The sequence below is a fragment of the Chroicocephalus ridibundus genome, chromosome 3 (genome assembly GCF_963924245.1).
Source record: "Chroicocephalus ridibundus chromosome 3, bChrRid1.1, whole genome shotgun sequence".
In the NCBI taxonomy this organism is placed as follows: Eukaryota; Metazoa; Chordata; class Aves; order Charadriiformes; family Laridae; genus Chroicocephalus; species Chroicocephalus ridibundus.
In genome coordinates, this window is record NC_086286.1 from 38,428,492 (window position 1) to 38,448,073 (window position 19,582).

Here is a 19,582-nt window from a genome sequence, read left to right on the forward strand (position 1 = left end):
ACAGAACTGATGCAGAACGACTTGTTAGCGAGTCCATCCTGTTTTTTCTACGCTTGTAGGTGGGTTAAGCGAAGTTCTCATCTCCTCTCCATGGTAGGTAAAATAACCCTTCTGCTTTAGTCCTACTCGTCTTCCCTCCTCACAGGAGAGGAGGAATTTCTTTATGAAATGTCAATACAGTTGCATTCACCCCAGTGCTCTGCCTCCAGACAGGGTCAGTGGAAGATTCCTGAGGTAGGGAGAAAGAAGATTTCACAAACAACGTAGGAGTGACCCTCCCACATGGGAGGCCTTCCTAACATCCTTGTGGGTTTGCCTATAGACAAGACATGTCCCCATAATGATTTGGGTGCGAGAAAAGTGAGCATGTTCTCTTTGGCCAGATGGTGAAACTTTTAACTACCATTTCACTGTGCTTAAAAAGAAGTCTTTTCTAGGAGTGAGTGTTGGGACTTCTTGAACTGCGTTATCAGAGTTTTTATTAGAAATCAGAAAAGGGGTTATACTGGTGTTAAGAAAAATAACACTTGCGTTGTGCCCTTCGGTATGACTGACGGCTGATGGCGAGTGATGTAGCTGATGTAGTGTTAAAACCTGTGATACCCCCCAGTTTTAACAAGGAAAAAAAAAAAGACTACTTTGAGGAATTTGAGTCGCTCAACTATATAGATGTACACTTGCAATTGTTTGTAGGTAATTTAGGAAATGCAGGTTGCCCGGTACTGTCTAAGACTTCTCAAACTGAGATGGGAACGGAAAAGGGATCAAGTTGTTGCCATAATGTTGCTGATGGGCAGAGAAAAATAACTAGAAGAATGATGGAGAGAGAGTGACTTTGTTCAGCTATGAAGTAATTTGAGGTGTGTATACCACAGAAGACTGACTTAGTGATTAGCGTCTAGGTAATATTTCTGGTATTTACTGCTTGCTTTGACTTGAAGTAGATAAAGCAGATAATTTTCTGGGGAGTTTACAGGTAGGGTGTTAAATCCACCAAGGACATTTAGATTGGGTTGGTCCTGTCTGGATGCTTAACCCCAGAGCTTTTCCTGGTTACCGGAACAGTTCCCCTCGTGTGCTGGAGAGCTGTTGGAGGAGGAACGTGAGGAGGAAGGGGAAGCTTGTCTGCCCACCTGTCAGAAAAGCAAAATTCAGCAGCTGCCATGGGGAAACTATCTTCTTGCTGAACCAGCAAAGCGGCAGCAGCTGAGGAGCAGGAGGGCACACACAGCAGGTGATGCCTTCTGTGCAGGGTGGCACAGTGACAGCAGAGGTGCCGAGTGTCCCACCTCTGGACCAGCAAGGTAAGGTGCGCCAGCGAAACAGGGCTTTGAGTTACCTCTCTGAAGAGGTGGTTGAACTTTGAATTGAATTTGGTTGCTCACCCAGAATATGAGTGGCTAATGCTGGAGTTAGAGGCAAGAGGTGCTGTCATCGAGCTCCCCCAAGCTTCCAGAGCATAGACATCCGTATTTATGTCCAGGTGGGTGTTCTGCGCTGTGGTTGCTGAGCAGTGATGAGCCACCAGCCCAACTCCGAGGTGCGAAGGTGCTTATTTCCTGTGGAGAGAGTGACCAGACAACCCCCTTTAGGCCATGTATCTAGTGGCTAGTTCAGATAGCTGCCTGCCTGCCTCCAAGTCCAACCCTTTGATGCCCCTCTGTTTTGGATGCCTCAGCCAGATAGCAGGTTCCACTGTACTGGTTGGGCAACTGAAACTCAGTGGCCCAGCATCTGGACATCTAGATCCTCTTTTGATTCAGCTCTGCATCTACAAACTGTGTAGAGACTCTGTTAATTTTTTTTTTCAGCTTCCAAAAGAAGTCTGGTTGCGCATAAGATGTGATCTTGCGAACTCGGGAAAGTACATATGATTTTGATGCCTTTCAGCCGTTAGACTCTGCTTCGATGACAGACTCCTCTGATAGGTAATTTGGTGGTCCTTCCTCTCCTAGCTCACTCTTAGGCTTTTTTCAGCTGAGCACATAAAAGCAAGGCGTTGAAACACCTGGGGCTTTACCAAACTTGCCAGGTCTTCCCTAATCTAGTAAGAACCTCAACTGCCTTTCAGAAACTAAAATGGCGTAGGACCTTATTTGGTGTTTATTTTTAACCACATAGGAGACGACATGTACTGCATATGCCTTTGGGACAATTTTATTGCAAAAGATATAGCGACTTGTATTCATAAGCTCAAAATAGCTTGTATATGTTACAGAAGGAGTTCTGCTGCTTTCTTCAAACCAATATACCCCCTCGAGCATTTATGAAGATTTATATGTAAATTATCTTGTTTTTTAATAAAACAGTATTTAGAGACTTTAGTAGGTGGCAAGCATTTTGGTTACTATGAAACATAGAGGTTAAGAGGAGTGTATTCTGTGCTGATCAACTCACTTTTGTTAACAGAAGGGTGTATTCTTACAAGTTTTGAGGCTTACGCTTAAGTTTACAGTGTTTATGAGGAGGACATCGAAGTTTAGATGAGTGTCGGATTAAATGACTTTCACGCTTTGAGATCCAACAATTTCAAGGTCATCCCAAGAAGTTAATAACAATGCACGTTGGCAACCGAGCGCCATAGTTGGTCTGTAAACTGAAGAGAAACCATTTAAACAACAAGAATCCCTGAAATGCCCCATTTATAAATGCTTGACACTGCAGACAGCTGTGCAGCTTCCCTGTGAAAGAGCGTTTGAAAGCTTGCTGTCATTGCTTGAAGTTTAAGCTTTTGGAAGAAGTTAAAATGTATATCCTAAAGAACATGTGTGGCTCTAACCGTTCCTAATGTCTCGGCCGTCTGTGCTGTGCTTTTGACAGAGCACCGGCAAAACACTGGGGAGTCTCCGCAGAGTACGACTCTTCTGTGCTGCAAGAGCACGGCCAGCATGGAAAACAATACGCGGTGCTAAGCTGTTGCATTAAAAATTAAATCACAATATCGAGTAGCTAAAAGTTAAGGCTTAGGCCTTTTTCTCAGCTAGCCCCAAATTAAACCCCAAGCAAACAGGTTTTCAGACGATAAATCTGGTCTCTGAAGTCCCCAGTAAATTAATTCAGTTTACGCGTTTTGAGCTTTGTCCAGCCCAGGTAATGTCCCTCGTTGACAGAGGAAGATGCTTTCAGCAGAAGGGTAGTGAGGGAGGTGGGTCAGGAGATGGGGGGTATCAGGGGTTGCTCTGCTTCTACCTAACTCTCTGTCCTCAATCTTTACTTTTTTTTCAAGCTAAGAGATGGCCTCTGCTCTGGAAGTGCAGCAGCACATATCAGTGTTAAAAAGTCTGCGTGCAAATTTATTTTGTCTTTGTTTTGCTTTTTTTGGAAGCTGGTGGTGCCCTGCATCTTCTGTCTGGGTAGCGTGATTGTACTGACGATGTTCAGTTAAAGCTGGAAATGAATGTTTCTTCTAAGAGGAAGATCTGAACCTTCCCTGGGTAAAACCGCTGTTTCATCCAGGATTGGGTTTGATATCCTCTTGAGAGGACCCCAGCCTGGCTTATGTTACCACACCAGGGAGATCATGCGGAATCTGCGGTTCTCCTTAGTTTGCGTTATTCTTACTTAATTGATAATTTTTGAGGTACTTCAGTCATTTTTCCAAACATAATGATTTAAAAGATTGTGCTACTTTTGTTGACATAACCGAGTCTCCCTTACGGCAGTTTGCTTCAATTAACATTTTAATGTGAATAATAAGCATCCCGGGTCGTGGTTATTAAAACTATAAATGCTATTAAAAGCCTGGTTTGCGAGTAAGACGTGAAATTTGAGTTTTAATTTCTTCCTGTTTCCTGTTAGTTCCACAAGCCTAATGCTTTGCGTGTGGCTTTGGTTGCCATAAGGTGCATGAACACGCACGTTTTTATTGGCTCTATAACTCCATCCCGCTCCTTCGATACCTTTGCTTAATGAACATGTTTTCTTAAATTGTACTGGATGGAAACATAACCAGCAGCTGCTGCTTCCTAATTAAAGGGCAATTCTTTTGGGCCTCTTAATGTGTCACTCCTCCCCTACTGACTAGTGATGTGGCTAGTTCTCCATTTAAGAAACAACCGTGTGTTTTCAATAATCCAGGGCTGTAGTAGGTAGCACTTCAATCCATAAAACAGAAGTCAATGCCAAATTAGGGAGAGGGTGTCTGTAAATGCTCGAAATGCTGCTTTTCCCAGTGTGCAATGCAAGACTTCAGATAATTCCCTCTTAAATCCTGTTAATGGCCCTTGAATAGCTCTTCTCACGCTAGAGACTGCTGTAAACTGTTCTAGGCTGTGGTTTAACGATAGAGCGGTGGGTCTCAAATGCTTTTCCGATTGCAGGCAGCTTAAACCTATAATTTTTCCCAAAGAGACTTCTCTGTCCTGGCAGCTCTTCCATGGTCCTTCAGGCCTTGAGCCACACAAGAGCAGAGCAAGAGAGCGAAGGGGACAAGACACTTCTCAAAATCAAATATTAATGCAATGCTGTAGGAGACTATAGATTCCAGTTCCTGCGTGTTGGCTGCTGTGTGGTTTTGGGGCTTTATTGGGGTTGACACATGGTTGTAAGGTCCCACCGCTTGACTCTTCTCTCCCTTGCTTTCCAGTCACTGCATTTGGATAAATCTCAATGCTTGAGTTTACACTAGCTGAAGCTTAACTTGCTGGCAAGACAGCTCTACAGAGAGTGCGTGCTTTTAAGAAGGTACTCAAATTTGAGTTATATCGCCCCCCTCCCCGAAAAAAAAAAAGTGTCTGGTGTTTCAGCCCTGACACGGGTGCTGACTGGTGGGCAGTGCCACATGGAGGTGCTTCTGCCACAGCGGCTGAGCAGCGTGGCTGCTCCCTGAAGGGACCCGGCTACTTCAGGTACATTTTAAGGAGCTCGTGTGTGCCCAAAGGTGGGAATCAGACAAGCCGAGGCTCTATACTGGAAGCAGCTTGTCAAACAGCTCCAGTTATTTTCTCCATGTGTACTGCATTTTGCTATCCATCCAAATCAGAGTTTCTGAAGCCTGCAAGGAAAAAAAGATAATAATCATCAGTCTACACAGAGCGTTATCATGCATAGGGACAGAGCTGCGATCAACCTTGCTGACTGGGAAGTGCCAGGGAAAAACACCTCCCGTATTTCTTGAACTGAGGGCTGGCATTACTCCTGTGGCACTCGGTGTGCCTTCAGCGTGGCGCCCGAGGGTCCCGCCTTGCCCAAGTCCATCAGTTCCGTGGCTGGGAATTAAATTCTGTGCAAATGTTTTGGATGAGCTGATTAACAAAGCGGTAAAGGTTGTCAAATTCATCCACGAAGAAGGAATGCTCCTTATCGGGGTCCGTTGCGATGGCTTCCAGTTCATCTTGGGCTGCCCAGGCAACTCCGACAGAATAAGCTATAACTCCTGGAAAGAAACCCAGAATTCAGAATGAGCATAAAAGTTGTCATTGCATTAAATTTGATTTAAGACAAATATTGCAAATGTAGTTGCCAGGCCACAAAAGCGTGGGCAGTGAGTTGCAGTGCGCTTTCTCTGTATAAACATGGTAATTCCAAATTGGAGGAAAGGCCTAGTTTGTGCTTTGGAAGTACCTTTTGCCAACAGCAAAAAGGCTTAAACAATAGCAAAGCTCCTGCTCTGGGGCTGAACAGCAGGTTCTTGTTCCAATGCAAGTGTCTTACAATTGTGTTGGAAGATGTACGACTACCCTGATTGGAAAGCCAAAGGAGGCTTCGTGTGTTCCTAAGACAGTAGAAATCCCATGAGATCTCCTAGGCATAGCTGCATTTTGCTAGATTTATGTGATTTTTATTGTTTTATCCCCTGAAGTTCCTCACTCAGACAGATGCTGGTCTTGTTAGAGCTCAGTGAGACCCGGGGGGGGGGGGCGTTGCTACCCTTCCTTCATAAAGTCTCACGCAGCGCCTTCAAATCGTAGCAAACTGCGTTTCTCTGCCCTGGGTGAATGCTGAGGCATGTCGGGAGAGCAGGTGGCGATAGAAGAGCTTACCGTTGCGGTGAGCTGCCATGGCCGGCACTCTGACATCGTCGTAAGACCTGCCATCTGTAATGAGAATCATGATCTTTCTTTTGTTGGGTTTGGATTTGCTGAAGAGCTGCTCAGAGGCGTAGCTGATGGCTGCTCCCGTGCTGGTGCCACCGCTCCAGTAGCTGATCCTTTTGATGGCACTCAGCACGTCCTGCTTCGTGCTGTACTCGTCAAAGCTGAACTCGAGCCTTTGCTCGTAGGTATACTGAACGGCTCCGATGCGGGTGTCCGTGTCCGAAATCTCAAACTCCTTGCTGATGTTGGCTACAAACTGGAGGACTGTGCGGAAGTTGCTGGTGCCGACGCTGCTGGAGCCATCGATTACGAAACCGATGTCAGCTGAATTGAGGCACGTCTTGCTGCAAACCAGCCGGTCGCTGTCGCAGACCCGCTTCACCAAGGGCTGGACCACCTTGTGGAGGCCGAACCAGCTGGGCACGTTGATGGAGTAGAAACCGTTTGTCCTGCACACAGCCTGCAAAGTGACACAAGGGTGAATGCGATGGAAATTCGGTCCGCCCGTTTCAGCTGGGGTATGTAGCTAAATTGTAAATATAGGCTCCTGGAAAGAGCAATGCTGGAGTCTGAAGCGGCCTCTCCTCCAGTCACCATCTGCTTCCCTGGGAAATGATGTCAGTGTAACATCACAGATACTTGTGTAACGAGACCGTTTTTTCTGCCTTTTTTTTAAAAGCTGTGGGATGGAGCTGATATTACAGTAGTGAAAAAAAATGTAATAAGCAAGTTTGCCACCTGTCAGGCTTTTTCAGATGAGTTATATTGTTCACAGGAAACGCATCCAAATCCCAGAGCTGCTGTTAGCGTGGCTCCAGTGGGCGTTACGGGAGCCTGTGTGTTTGCCAGGTGGCAACTTCAGCTCCCATCGTTCAGGGCAACAAGGAAAGTTTTGCCTGCTGACAAGCCCTACTGCCTTGAACTGAAACCCGGGCCTGAGGTTGGGCTATCCTTGGCTCATACCCTTCTAAGCAGAAGAAAACCCAGGCAATTTTGGTGAAAATGCAAAAAGATTCCCTGTTGTGCTGGCTCTGCCAAATAGTAAAAAAAAAAAAAAAACCGACATTGATTTTTATAACTGAATACTTGTAGGGAGCAAATTTGCAGGAGGCTTCTATAGGGTTGGTGGGAGTCAGGTGAGTGTGGGTCGGGAGTAGGGGTGGCACAGAGAAGGGAGTGGGACAAGTCAAATGTGCGTGGGGGCGGTGGCGGGGACAGGCTGGATCAGATTGTCCTTGGCTTTAGTGCCTTTTAAATGCTAATGCCTCAGGTCTCCGGGGAAGAATATTTTGTTAGGCCAGGCTTTATCTGTCAACTTTCTGTGTGTGTGTCTGAATGATTGAAAAGACCGAGGCACTGTTTTCTTGGTGCCTGGTCTCGACTTGCATAAAGCCCAACAGCTCCAAGGGAGTTACGGTTCCCACCAGTCTGGCCTCCTCGCCGTGTCCTGATCTCGTTTGCTCTTACTGTCTTGCTGCTGTTTTAGCGTCACGATGCAGCAGTGTCAAGTCACTGTTCCCTCTTTACCTTCCTACTCTGAGCCCTCTCTGCTCCCCCTCCTGCCGTGCCCCTGGCAGGGTTGCAGAGACTCACTGTAGCTTTGCCCTTTTGAAAGCATTAAATGCAAATGAGGCTACAATCCAATTAAACGCTGACCGGAGACAGCGCAGCTCTCTGGGGCAGCTCTGAAATTCATGGGAGATTATTTCATGCAGACCGACATGGCTCAGGTGGGAACCTGTTTTCTGAAAATACCAGATAACTCGACCCTGCTTCCTGAGCCCAGCCTGGTCTGGCACTTGGTAGATGCCTCTTGCCGTAAATGGGTGCCAGCTTGCCCCGAAGCACTGTCGAGTTACCGCCAGTGTCAAATACATATCGTTCAAGGCTTGCATTCTCTTTTTTTTTTTTTTTGCTGCACATGGCAGGGATTTACTCTTTTTCCAAGAGCTACCATGAAGCCCATAGCAGCCGAAACAAATAACAGAAAAACAACCTGCGTCAGATCAACAGTGGAAACAGAATATTTGAGTTAGCCAGTATAGCTGAACGACCGGGATGTGCCTGTTTTGGGAACGTCCCAACGTGCATGCGTGGGACCTGTTTGTCAATGCAACGCTGGCATTAGGCTGACAGTGCTCCGCAGCCTTTGCCGGGTGGGAGGTGCACAGCGGGAGGCTTGCGGAAAGCTCAGGCTGCAACTGTGCTTTGTTGCACTACTGTATATTTGGAAAACCACTCATCTCAGTTTGACTGCAGGTTTGTGCCAATGTTTAGTCAGTAAAAAGCCATTTGCTCCATGATGTACCTCAAACCAGAATTTTACTGACTTCATCCCCTTGCTGACTTCAGCATTGCTGCTGCCTGGCTCCTCCTACAGGAGACCTCAAGACAGTATAAGCAGGACAGGAAACAACCATAAGTGGTAAGAAGGAAAGGGAAATGCCCTGAACGAAATAGCTTGGAAAATGTAGTCTGTAGCTCCCGGTCGGAGCCCAGCCCAGTAAGTACCTTGTCCACAAAGTTTGGTTCAATAACGTTCTGCTTTTCACTTTCAGCGGCTGCTTCAATGGTGACGAAGAAAATGTTGATCCCTGATTCTCTGGCCAGCCTGGAGGCCTCCTCCACGCGGTCGGTCGGCCACCCATCCACCATCACTACAACCACGTTGGGTGCTCCACCTCGGTTTCCCTTAGCGTCCGAAAAGAAGTTTTTGTTAACAAATGAAAGTGCCTTCCCTGAAATAAAAGAGGAGATGAGGAAGAGTTACAGGTCTGAAAGCACTCTGCCTGATAATACCTAATATCTCACAAGATGGTAGGCAGAGGGCTGACTCCAGTGTTGGAGCCCTGCTGGGAAATGGGGAAAGCAGTTTCTGTGGCTGTGCGAGCAGGAGGGCAGGTGGCGGCTGTCGGTGCCAGGGCCTCCTGAGCCCTCCAGCGCTGAATCCCATCCGCCCCCTCCCTGGGTGTGACAAGCTGGGTTAGCGAGGTTCCCTGGCATGTCGGTGAGACCATGTTCACGAGGAGAAAGGTAAATCCTGTCCACCTTGCGACGGACTCGCAGCACCCTGGACCAGCCCATGCAGGTCACGTTGGGAGCGGTACCCCCTCGCCAGCCCTGCCCTGGTGCTGAGCATGGCTTGGTCACAGCCTCCGTACCCGGTGAGGGGCAGTGGGCTAGCTACAGCCCAGGCTCTGGAGCCCTCCCTGAGTGGAGGACATGCAAGCAGCCCCATCACCTACCAACGTTGGAAAGTCCGCCTTTCTGTGAGATTTTCTCAATGGCATTTCTTAGGTCCTTGGAGTTGGCATAAGTTTTTAAGTTAAATTCCGTGGAAGGGTCATCGCTAAAAGAAGAAATGAGAGAAATTGTCATTTTTTTGCTTCACATGCAACAATCCAAAAGCTGTAGGACCCATCTATGCTACCCAGCTCCTGAGAGTGAGCTGAAGTGAGACCTTTAGCACGTGTCAGCTGCAGAGCCACAGCTGCCAGCGTGTGCAGTCGTGCCCGGCGGCAACGGGAGCAGTTGCACGAGAAGCTCTTACCCGTACTGAACGATGCCCATCAGGGGACCAGCGCTGCCGATGCCAAGGGCTTGAGCCACGTTACTGAGGAACTGCTTCTGGAGCTGAAAGCGGCGCTTACCGATGCTCCAGCTCCCATCCATCAAGAAGGACAAATCGACCTTGCAGTCTGAGGAGAGACACAGAAACACAGGAAATATTTTTGGTCCTTTCTCATGGCTGTGCTTCTTGCGAGGAGCAATGGCCTAAAAAGTCTGCAGACAGTGACTTGCCCTGCTGCGCAAGCTCTACCTAAAAGCCTTTGACAGGGACGAGTCACAGCTGGGGCTCAAGCCTGTCCTGCTCATGGGTAAACACGGTCCTTTGCATTATTTTCTCCCATACAACATCCAAGCCCAGCTGGGTGACCAAAGGGCAAGAAGCTGTCCCCAGGTGTCAGTCTGGGAGCACTGGCACATTTGGGGACTAGGAAGGGAGAGGTCAGCCGCACAGGAGCAAGCTGACTCGTGTCCTGTGCCCTCGGAGCCACGGCTTGGGCTCAGCCCGCTTTATTCACAGCCCAGAGGTGGTGAGGGTTTGTAAAGCCAGACGCGACAGCTGAATTGTGCAGTCTGGCCACCTGCAGCGCACAGGCTACGTGGATTTCCTTGGTTATGCTTTTGTGGGCTTAATTGGTATAATAGATGTAATGGGAATGGTTCTTCACATACTGCGTTAGTGCTGCTCAGAAGGGAGGGATGGTCCTCTCACTTCCCTAAATGTGCAATGCCCAGGATGTGCCTCAGGGCAAAGGACATCATGGCGGGGGGGGGGGGGGGGTGTCTCTTCAAGGAGCTGCCGATGGCAGTCCTGGTGATGCGGCGCTTCTGGATGAGACTCATTTGGCAACTTCATTCTGGGCTGGAGCTAACATCGGGGAGGATGATTTCATTTGGTGCATTCAGACTGAGCGAGGGCTCTTTTTGCATGTAGCGCTAGGCTTGTACCCGTGTGCGCAGCAGCAGCAGCAGCGCCTTGTTGTGTGTTGCCTCTCTGGGCTGAAAGCAGTATTCTAGAAAAGCTACGCCTGCACCCAAACAAACTCTTCTCCCCAGTTACACAGATGAAGCTGATCTTTGCGCTGTTGCGAATGCCGTCTTCGTCACTGCCAGCCTGCTTTCACATCTCTGCAAGTTACTGGTAAAACATTCATCAGTTGGACTGCGACCAGGAGCGGGATCAAAATTTGGCTTAACTTAGAGCGCTAATTAACATTTTCCCCCTCTGGCGTCCGGGTCATCCCTATCTTTTGATTTCCCTCCGATGATGCCTTCTACCAATCAGACTGTCCAAAATAGTGTGTTTTAATCATTAGGTAGCCCGGAGGCTACAAAGCGCCGATTGTTCTTACTGGCTTATGCAACTGCCTCCCATCTCATTACCTTCAATTTTTTCTCCCGTAGCTGTCTGTTTTTTCTAATTTTAATAATGCTGAATTACAGAAGCGTGACTGAGAACTGTTTCGTTCACAGCGTATCATGAGACAAGATGGGAACCCACAACAAATAATACCTCAATTAATGGCCAAGTTTCCCTGAGTTTCCTGTCCTTCAAAGGGAGCTACACCATAAAGTCTATATGTGGAAAGTGGGGAGTTTGTTAGCCAGCAGGGTCCCGGCATGCAAAGATTTACACGCACTTATATACAGACTTTATTTCTGGGGAGGATTCAGACAGCAGGAGTATTTCGGTGCCGGGACGTTAGTGAGACTCTGCAAGAGCACAGGCTAAAGGTGCTCTGGAGGGAGCTGAGCGCTTTCTGATTTGCAGGGAGGCAAGATCTGAATTACAACTTTTATGGTCCTAGAGGTATTAGCGGGATGAGGGGTTTGATTCTGGCGTGCTTTAGCTCAGTTCAGCTGCTGGAAACAGCCTGCGTCTCTGCTATACTGAGCTCCGCTTGCCTGCAGTGAGATTGGGTGTGTAGCGCGGATCCTTCCCCTTTTCTTCTTCTTTCCTTTATTTTCTATGTCGGTTTTAGGTGTATTTGGCGTCTTAGGGGGGGAAAAAAATACTCTTAAGTATTAGGAGGAGCGTCTGTAAATATACAGACATCTGGTTCATTAGTTAATGTAAGGAGTCCTTGAAATCCCAGTTCTGCGAGGGATGGTGTTCAGCTGCTGGAGGATTGGCAAGAGAGGACCCGCGTGCTGGTGGGAGGGTGAAGCCCCCTCTCCAGGGGGGCTTCCCGTGAGGAGGTGGCAGATGACCCCATCTCTCCACTCAGAGCTTGCTTTTTCTTTCTCTTTCTACACTGGGCCCCATCTGAAGATGCGTCAATGGGCAAATCTGCCTTTAATTTTAAAGGGCTGTAGAAGATTTCCTTTTCAGAGCAGGGGATCCTACATCTCCATACCCGGACTAAGGGATCCTTGATGCTCCCACTGCATCCCCTCTCTCCTTGCTGCGGCAGGCACCGGGTCCCTTTCTCAGGTGGTTTCCTTCCCTCCCACCCACAGCTGCGGGAAGGATGCGCGCGCGCTCGGCATAGGCACGGGAGCCTGCTCTGGTCAGCAGGACTCGCTTGTCTAACCCTGGCCGCAACACACTGGTGTGTGCTGTCCTCTGCCATCAAAGTCCCCAAGCGAAGCTCTGCGCCCCAGGAATGTGGAGCTGATACTGCCTGGGAAGAAGCAGTGGTGAGCAGCCACCATCTCCCTGCCCAGGTAAGCTGAATCTTGGCTGTTATTTCTTTCCCAGTAGAAGCAAAGACCAATTACATGTATGAGAGGGGTCAGCAATGAGCGCACGTTGTTCCTCTGCAAGGGGAAAATGTGTTCCTTGAGTTTCTTAGATTTTCTTGAAAACTTACCTTTTGCTATTTAATTTTAATGCATTCTGGCATCATGTAATTAATAAAATGGTATCGCTTAATTATGAAATTAATTTTGATGTACGTACTTGGATTCCCCTGGGAGGTGGACTCCAGTGGCTTTGGATTCAATTCTTCCTTTGAACTGAAGCCTAGAGAGAGGAAGGAAAGGCTCAGTCAGTGCGCGCTTGGTGGCTGCCCTTGCTCTGGAAGGAAGCAGGCAATGAGGCGGCTGCAGGGTCCCCCCTGGCCTGAGAATTGATGAGGGAGGGAGATGAGGATGGGGAGCACATCCATGGAGCTTAACCTTTTTCCACCTACATCGCCTCTAGGATGAAACAAGAGTGGAGGCATTTCTAGAAGTGCCACCAAAAATCTCTCTGAGCACCATCTCTTGACTCCCTTTTGCAAGTCAGTCCTTTCCCTGCAAGGGCTTGAGGGCAGCATGGACAAGTAGAGGGTCCCTCAGGTGCAGAGGCTGATGGCCACGGCATGGGGTGGTGGCCTCCCAGCACTTTGTCCCTGAGAGAACCGGTGCTGCCACCCCGATGGCTTGTTGTGCCCCACCCGTGCTTTACAGTGAGCTGCCCAATGTCCGAAGGAGACAAGTGACAGATTTAGCCCATTGCTTTTCTGTCTGGCGAGGAAGGCATGGGCAGCGACTCACCCCTCTGTGTTACAGCTGGGGGAGCAATGCAAGCCACAGCTCCTCAGGTGCTCCCAGAGGACTGGGTTGTTTTGGAAAGCAGAAGAGATACAGGGTAAATGGTGGCAGAGAGCTGCAGTCAAGTCACGGGAAACAGTCTCATGGGTCACTAGTGGATTTTAGCTGAGGCCCCAACTAAGATGTTTGGATGGTAGCAGCCTTGGGAACATGAGTTTATGTCCTTGTGAGGTGCGCTGACTAGCAGAGCATCGTCAGGCTGGCGTCAGAAGGTTTGACAATGCAGAACTTCACTCATGACTTGAATGTCTGGTGAGAGTCTCCCACAGTACAGCGTGTCCCTCCCGAGCAAGGGCAAAGAGCTGTTTCTTCTCACTACAGCATGACAAGATTAAGGGGATTTAGCTGGGATAATCCTCAGAAGAGACAGCAGTGATCAGACAAGCCCCAAACCAAACGCTCACCAAGGAAGCAGTTGGTCAAAAGAACAGAAGAATGGCTTATTATTTTTGTAAACTGCTTATTAATTTTTATAAAAGGAGGAGGAGGAGGAAGAATTCCTTAAATCTTCATCACCAAATGAGTCAAGGAAAGACTACAGAGATAGTAAAAAGGTGACTTTAGAAAAGTGTGAGCTTAATATAGGAAAAAAAAGATGAGAAATTGCTAGGTGCCACAGAGTTTGTCTTTCCACAGCAGCCGGCCGCGAGCAAGGCAAGCATCAGCGTATGTAAAGAGAGCAGGCAGCAAAGGGACATCAGCGAAGGTCACCACCTAAATATGACGGGAGGTGTAACAGTTCTGAGCATGTGCGCTGCCTAAGCTGGTTGCTGAAGGTATTAATGACAAAGCCATAACAATGCAGAAAACAGCCAAGAAAATGGGAGGGGGGGGGGTCGGCAATACCAGCTCCGGCTCCCTCCATCACCACTCCTATTTCCATTCCAGTTACGTCTGATGATCCACCCCTCACGAGGGGAAATGCAACTACTTTTGAGTCCTTCCACCTGCATGGTGAAAGCTGTGCAGAGTTTTGGGTCAGAGGCCAAGTTTGTAATAATTCTGAGTGTGCAGTGCCTAACGTAAAGCTGACCTGATGCCCGATTGCCCGCTGGGAGGCTATAGCACGCTGCAGCGTCCTTGGGGGACAGAAAGGTTGCTTTGGCTTCTTATTTTTAAATTCAGCTGCCGGTGTTGCCTGTGGCTAGAGAGGGGACACTAAGCTGGCTGGAGCCCTGGCCTTGGCCTTGTACAGGAGCCCACATGGTTGCGTATGAATGAAATAGGTAAAGGGCACAAAGCTTAGCCCTGCTCTGCTCACGGCAAGAGCTAGCGATTTCTTTATGTGTTTTGTTTGAGAATTTCCCTGGTTATGACCGGCCGGGTTAGGACAGCCCCGGGGCTGGTGTCACTTTGTCACCGCACCCCTGCTGCCCGCGCATACTTTCTGGACAGGGCACCGGGGGCTCTCCGCCCATCCCAACACTGGGGCTTGTGCCAGAAATGCCTCACCCCCCACAGTTAGTGGAGCCGACCTTCTCCTGGCAGCGCAGGCTGGCCCCGTTGGAAGGCGGGCTGGTGAGCCAGGCTCCGGCTGGCTTTGTCCCTCCTGGCTGGAGCTGTTGATCCGCATGTGGCTGACTTGTGCCTCTTGTCTTGCCCTTCCTCCGCACACCTGGGACGAGCTCCCAGGAAAGGAGCAGGGGAGAAGGCTGGTGTGGGTTTAGGGGAACATCATTACAGGGAGGCAGAGCGGTGGTGCTGGGGCAGCACTGCCTGCCGCTGGGCGCTGGCTCCTGGCTGAGGAAAAGTGATGTTTTTGGAACAGGGGTGATGCAAAGCAGCCCTACCCAGTGAAATTTGCTGCAGCAAACAGTTCTGACCTGTCCCAGGCCTGAGAGTCTTGCTGCCAGAGACCAAATCTGACTTTGGCTTGAGGAAGGGCACGAGGCAAATCCTGTACACGTGCAGCTGCTGCTCCTGAGAGATAAACCCTCCGCCATGTGTGGCACTGCGGGGCACGGGTGACAGAGGAGCATTTTAACTGAAAATACTTGATGGGAGCAAACCCACCAGCTGCAGGCACGGAGAGGCACAAGTGTGACCCGGGGAGGCACCAGTGGCACGAGGTGCAAGCAGCAGCGGCGCAGGGAGGGGAAACAGGACAGGGTTAGAGGAGGAAAGTGAATTTTGGGCTTGGGCTGGTGTGTGTCCATGGGTGCTCCTTGGATAAAAGTGAAGGAGGGCAGTTCAGCAGCCAGGCACAGTAGAGTGAAGGAGCAGGAGCTGCAGGAGAACACTTTGAAGGAAGTGGCCATGGGGCCAAGTGTTTCTTGCAGGCGGAGGCCAGGCTGTGCACTCGTGTCTGGTGACCATGCTGCTCCACCAGCAGCCACGGCCGCCCGAACTCAGGAGAGGAAAAGCTCGCCAATATGATTTGCCTGTGTGTAAACGCCTGCAGGCACAGTCCCACAGACACTTTCAGGTGGTGCAAACCAGCCTTACCGCCCAAAGGCAGAGCACTCCTCTTGCCAGGTATCCTCCTGCCTGCTCCTGCCCCACCACCGGCTCCTGTGCCTGCCTGGTGTCGGTGGGATGCAAGGCGAAGGGGGAAAGGGCAGAGTTAAACTGTGAAGAAAGAAAAAGGTTAATGATGGGGGGGACCGGCTCTCTGACGCAGCTCACCCGCTGGCCATGCAGGTACCTGGGCAGAGGGTGGCTGGGAGGCAAGATGGCTCTTTTTGCTCTCAGCGCTGGCTTATGGTTGGTTTATCTGACGCAGAAGTTATGGGTGACATGAGAGAGAGAGACAAAGGAAGCAATGACTTGGACCCATACAGAGCCTCTCTTTGTGAACCACATGGATGACAATGATTGTGGTTTTTTTCTTTAAAACCTGAAATAGTTGGCAGCTTGCCCTCCTGACTGTGTATGTTCCAGTACAGGCTTTAATTACACAGGCATATACCAGTTCCTCAGTAACAGACCAAAGCCACGCTTCATCCTGCAGCCTGCGCGCCGCATACCTCGCATGTGCCAGCTTGGTATCCCATATGTGCAAGTTCTCCCTGCTTGCCTTATTTGCGGAACAGAAAGTAGGTGGATTTAAAGCTGTAGTGAAATTAGATATTAACATGTGCCATCCATGTTAGCAACTAAATTGTATAGGGAAGCTAATTCATAGTTATCTATCTGCCTCATGTGTTTATCTGCATCCAGTAAAATCTGTATCCCAGGCACACAGCTGACATAAGCCTTGTTGGTATGGAAAACCCAAGTGTAGGCGATGCAGCACTTTTCATTTTTATTTGCCAGTGCAATTACCAGTTCTTGAAGGTTGTGGGTCGGTTGGCTGATTTGTGCTTGGTGTAACAATAAGGTCACCCACCAAATAATCTTCCCCAACTAATTGGGGAGGTGGTCAGTCTCTATGGGCCTCCCTGTTCTGCCAGTCCAATTTAATGTTGTTATTGCCATGGGAATTTCAACTTGCTGCATGGGCAGTCTACTCCATGCTAATTAAAGTTCCCTTCAGTGATTGTCACAGCTGTCCATGCTGATTAAACTTCCCATTCATTTAAGTAAGACAGCAGTGACTACGTCCATGCCAGAAACCATTCCTTTGAAGTGACAATCTGAATTCATCAGACTTTATCACACTAGTCTACGCAGGCACTTCAGTTGCTGAGAAACTGTTAATACAACATCCCTTCCCCCATGCCCAGCCTCTCATTGCATTTAATGCAATCTGTCATTTTCTGCCTCAAAATACCCCGCTGCACCCCTGGCCCTAGTGCTGTGGCTTTTTCAAAATAAGCACGCTGATGGCTTAAGCTATGGAGGAGAGAAACAGTTCCTCTCTCTGTCTCAGGCTGCCTCTGATGGAGAAGGGAGATCTCTTCGTGTTTGGGACGATGCAAATTTTGACTCAACAGCCACTGCTGCCGACACCGGATTTGCAAGCTAATGCATATGGGTCGTGCTGCTCCTCGCAGCCGGTGCAAGGATTAGTCACGCCTCAGCTTTGAAGTAAGCAGATTGTTCAAGGGAACGGTCTTTACAAGGGCCACCAGCACAGCCCTCTTCTAGCAACGAAACCAGTGATGCAAAAGACATCTTATATTGGATGGTCCAGCCCCTCGTAAGAGAGAGAGCACCCTGCCATGAATTGGCCTGTAGTTTGTGTAGTCTGCTTTAAATCTTCCCGAGGAAAGGGATCCCTTAAATATTGAACATGTAGAATCTGCAGTTGGTAGCTGCTCCTGATTAAGAGTTGTACAAGTCTTGGTCTTGTTGCTACTTGAGCCTGCTACAAGGGTAGGGTTTTTTGTTCCCTCACTCATCAGTAATTATAAAGATGTTGTCACCTCCATATGGTCAGTTTTTGAGGCTAAAATGTCAGAAAATCTCAATGATGCTCACTATTCTTTACGCTCGGCTTAAACTCTCCTTTTCTTATCTGAATGTCTTTCTTAAGTACATTGACATCAGAATAACCTGTCATCTTCTTCACTGATTGCAGCTCTAGACTGTGACTCCAACTGTGGCATTCCCAAAATACCTTCTTATTTACAAATGGATTTCAGTAGCTAGAACCCCTTTCCTGCAGCGTAGCTGCCAGCTCTTTCCAGAGCTTATCTGTTCTGCTCCTGCTTTAGGCAGGAACTTGAGACTGATGCAAGCACAGGATAATTTTAGCTACTAAGATGTAAACGACATACCTCATTTATAATTTTAAATACTGTAATTACTCCTTAAAATGAGATTGTTATCAGCAGTGTCATGGGCCTGATGAACAGATATAGCTTTTCCCATGTGTGATGGAAACCCATTATTCCCAGACTAGTTACTGGATGCTTTAAATATTTACCTGTGTCAAAAAGGCTCAATCCAGGTTTCCACAAGTCTGTTTCCATTGCTTTCACACATGAAAGAGAAGAAAAATTATTACTGAAAATAATGGAATTACTAGAGATTACAAAGTTCTGACTCAATTTAGAAAGGTCAATTCATGCAATGAACTATCAGTAACAACTAAGAGCTGAAGAAATCAGTAAACCTGAACAACCTCTATGTGTACATTTCAAACTGTATTTAGGAGCCTCATATCACTGCCTTCAGAGCACTGATCTTTTTTTATGAGTTTAAATACACCCTTAGGTCTGTTTTGGTCTTGGTCCTCTAATTTGCATTGATACGGAGGCAAGAATACTGACTTCAGTATACTTTTGCTTGGCTTAGATTGTTTTCCACTGAAAATCTGAAAGTACCTCTCATCTACAGATTTCTCTACCTTTTGATTTCTCTACCTTCTCTACCTTGCCTGCTGAAGAGCCTTCCCAAAAAGTGATGTTTTACTAGGGGTTATAGCCCAATGAAAGCCGCCCTTGCAGTTGACTAGGACAAGAACAGTACAAGGAGACTTGGTGACACCCTTGACCCCTCACAGACCATCTCCACGTTTGTACAGGGTGGTTGGCAAAGACATGTATCTCAGGCCTATTGAATCCATACTGCTTACCATGCCTGAGTTTCCCTGCTCAGACCAGCACCTGGTGTACTCTTGACTGGAGCCAGTGGGTGAACCACAATGTAGGTCTGGAGAAAGTGATGGGCTTGCCAGTGTCCTCCAGCCTAGTGAGAGCACTGACCTTGTTCTGAGGTTGCCATCCCAGAGAGGAGCGATCAGCTTCTCTTTTGGGAGGGAGACCTGTTTCTTGAGGCAGATGGCTGAGTAAGGTGTGTGGTCTCCCTTAGGGTAGGGGGAACAGTGTTATGTTTTCCCCCTTCCCTCCTTATGCTGAGCACTGCTTAGACACCCTATGAAGAATCTAAAAACTGAGGAAAGCAAAGGACTGAGCAGTCAGTCATGATACACACAGAAGTTTTGCTGTGATTTTGTTTTGGAGGAGAAGTAGGGTGAAGGAAGGGCAGCTCTGGGTAGCGGGGAAGGAAACAGGAGGAAAGACAGGAGGAATATTCCTAGTTTATCATCCGCCTGGGCAGAGTTGTTTGCCAGAATTTTGTAGATCCCTCCTCAGAGTCATGAGGAAACAGCAGTGACTGGAGCTAGGCGTGCTGGTTGCAGAGCAGGAGGACCCTATCCATGGACAAGAGCTGGTGCTCTTTTGTTACCAGAGTGGCCAATGCGTCTCCTGAATGCTGTCACTGAGAAGAACAACAGACTTCAGTGAAACCAGCCTATGAGTAGATAATCTCAAAAGGTGTGCTTCACGACACCATCACAACTCTTCAGTATAATTGTCTTGAAAAAAATTCTGGGATAAGTGAGTATGGGATTTCAAGAGAGTTAAGGGCATTGTCAAGAGCTTGGAAGAGTTGGGACCTTCTGAAGAGAAGCTGTGCAGGCAACTGGTGTGTTGGGTAGGGTGTTTTCCCAGCACACCCTTTTGCTAACCTGGGCCGATGAGAGGAAGTTCCTCGACAGCCTGGCCAAACCCACAGAACTGATCGCTGCTGTTTGCAGAGCAGCATGCACACGC

At 48.4% G+C, this 19,582-nt stretch overlaps 1 protein-coding gene across 4 annotated transcripts in view; it reads right to left on the reverse strand.

Annotated features, from left to right (window-relative positions):
- Positions 1–3,083: 3,083 nt before the first annotated feature.
- The window catches only part of VIT (vitrin), a 55,266-nt gene continuing 38,767 nt past the window's right edge, over positions 3,084–19,582 (reverse strand). For all 4 annotated transcript variants that reach the window (XM_063328847.1, XM_063328845.1, XM_063328846.1 and 1 more), the window contains 7 exons: positions 17,950–17,997; positions 12,505–12,567; positions 9,586–9,733; positions 9,281–9,384; positions 8,547–8,773; positions 5,982–6,495; positions 3,084–5,374 (listed from right to left, as the gene is read on the reverse strand). In XM_063328847.1, coding sequence (XP_063184917.1) covers positions 5,196–5,374; positions 5,982–6,495; positions 8,547–8,773; positions 9,281–9,384; positions 9,586–9,733; positions 12,505–12,567; positions 17,950–17,997 — 1,283 coding nt within the window. In that variant the 3' untranslated portion in view covers positions 3,084–5,195. The remainder of the gene's footprint in view (positions 5,375–5,981; positions 6,496–8,546; positions 8,774–9,280; positions 9,385–9,585; positions 9,734–12,504; positions 12,568–17,949; positions 17,998–19,582) is intronic.